General features: G+C 42.6%; 1 protein-coding gene across 1 annotated transcript in view; it reads left to right on the top strand.

Moving 5' to 3' along the window:
- Nucleotides 1-569: 569 nt before the first annotated feature.
- bcl11aa (BCL11 transcription factor A a) overlaps nt 570-1,698 on the top strand; it is a gene marked incomplete at its 5' end in the record, with an annotated part of 85,726 nt that continues 84,597 nt past the window's right edge. The window contains one exon of the mRNA XM_083650608.1: nt 570-649. Within this exon, the coding sequence (XP_083506734.1) occupies nt 570-649 (80 nt within the window). The remainder of the gene's footprint in view (nt 650-1,698) is intronic.

Raw genomic sequence — 1,698 nt, 5'->3', positions numbered from 1 at the left:
CGCCAATATAAATGACAAAAAAAGATCAATTATATTTGCAGAATTTACATTATATTGAATTTATACTTTAAAATACTCTATCCCCTCCAGTCTGAGTCTGATACGACTTACTATGATGTGAACTATGAATTTACATCATAAAGATTTATGTCAGCTATATCACTACCTCCCTGATAAGGCAATCAGTAGCTTTTCTTACAGTAAAATCATGAAACATCAGAAGATTACAGTCAATTTAATATCATGTTATTAGCTATACCGCGGACTTGTAAATATTCAACTCCCAATTTTTTGGGGGCACTATTGTGTGTATTATTTTCCCTGAATATGATAATAATCAGGAACGAGCAATGACGCTTTACTTGAGGTGTACGCATCATAAGCTACATCGTGAATACATGAATAGAATGGAAAGAGACACAGGGAAACGGGGAGAAGGAGAGCAAGAGAGAGAAATGACAGGATGACAGACAATTCAAAAGCATGCGGAGGGCATGCTGAGGGAGGTGGAACGAGAGTAAAGGAGTACGAAAGAGGAAGACTGAGGGTGAGTGGGTGGAAAGACAACCATGGAAGGAGATCCAGAGAACGGGAGGGAGGGAGGGGGAGGTGAGAAGAAGAGAGGAGGAAACCAGGACGATGGAGGAAAGTGTGGGAGAAGAACGGGGAAGAGGGTCACTGAGATGTGGCCCCATATAGCCTAGCCTCACTGTGAACCTCTGAACCTTTGATTTGGTCATAAATCTTTCTTTCAAGGGTGTCAATTCACTAAACGCAAAACTTCTAAATAGAAAAATACTAACTTTCTAGGGACAACGTGGGAAAAAGTTGTGATGACTGACTAGATATTGTTGAGTAGGAATGGGATGATATGCTTATCTCACAATACGGCTCAATCTGGGGCCAACAACCCAAGTGCAGCTGTACTCCAGGAAACAATTCCTCTCAGTCCTCCTTGCGTTCCGTTCAGAAAACATGGGCGACTTCTTTGAATACTTCGTTTGGTATGTCCATGCTTCTTATTTTTCCTCTAACTCGTAGTGACCGGCGAGGTTAGGCTGCCTACTGCTGCATTTCTACGGGGGAACGAAAACACTGCGGACCGGAAACACAGGACCCGGAACACGGGGCGGGTCATCCTAAAAGACTGTGCAGAATTCTGTTCATTTCTGAGGTACAAATCTTTCTAGCGATTCCATTGGCTGCTAAAATGTAAATAACAATTTAAGAATGCCATTACAACGTGCAAATGGTAATATCATTTGGATGGAGAGTTTGTGAAATTGTGGGTCACACAGTCTCATTTTTGATTACTACAGCCGAATAAAATGGAGCTAATGTAAGGATACATTTTTCTGCCATACGTATTGCCACATTTTTTATCACGATATATTCAATTTCGACATCGTCCCATTTTATTTATTTATTTATTTATTTATTTATTTATTTATTATGAAATTAAAACAGGCGTATACCTTCAGATAATAAGGGAGCAGGAGAAGGAGTGAGCGAGATGCAAGAAAGGAAGGAAGGAGGGAAGGAGGGAAGGAGGGAAGGAGGGATGGAGGGAAGGAGGGATGGAGGGATGGAGGGACTGGGGGAGGTGAGAATACAGCCGAGCAGCTCAGCATGGCCAGCTCTCCGACGGAAGCCAGGGAGGGGAAGGGACGGAGGAGGAACAACAGCGCCTGGCAGAGA

This window comes from Poromitra crassiceps (assembly GCF_964638095.1).
Source record: "Poromitra crassiceps genome assembly, chromosome: 14".
NCBI lineage: Eukaryota > Metazoa > Chordata > Actinopteri > Beryciformes > Melamphaidae > Poromitra > Poromitra crassiceps.
This window is presented reverse-complemented; position numbering and strand designations above follow the sequence as displayed.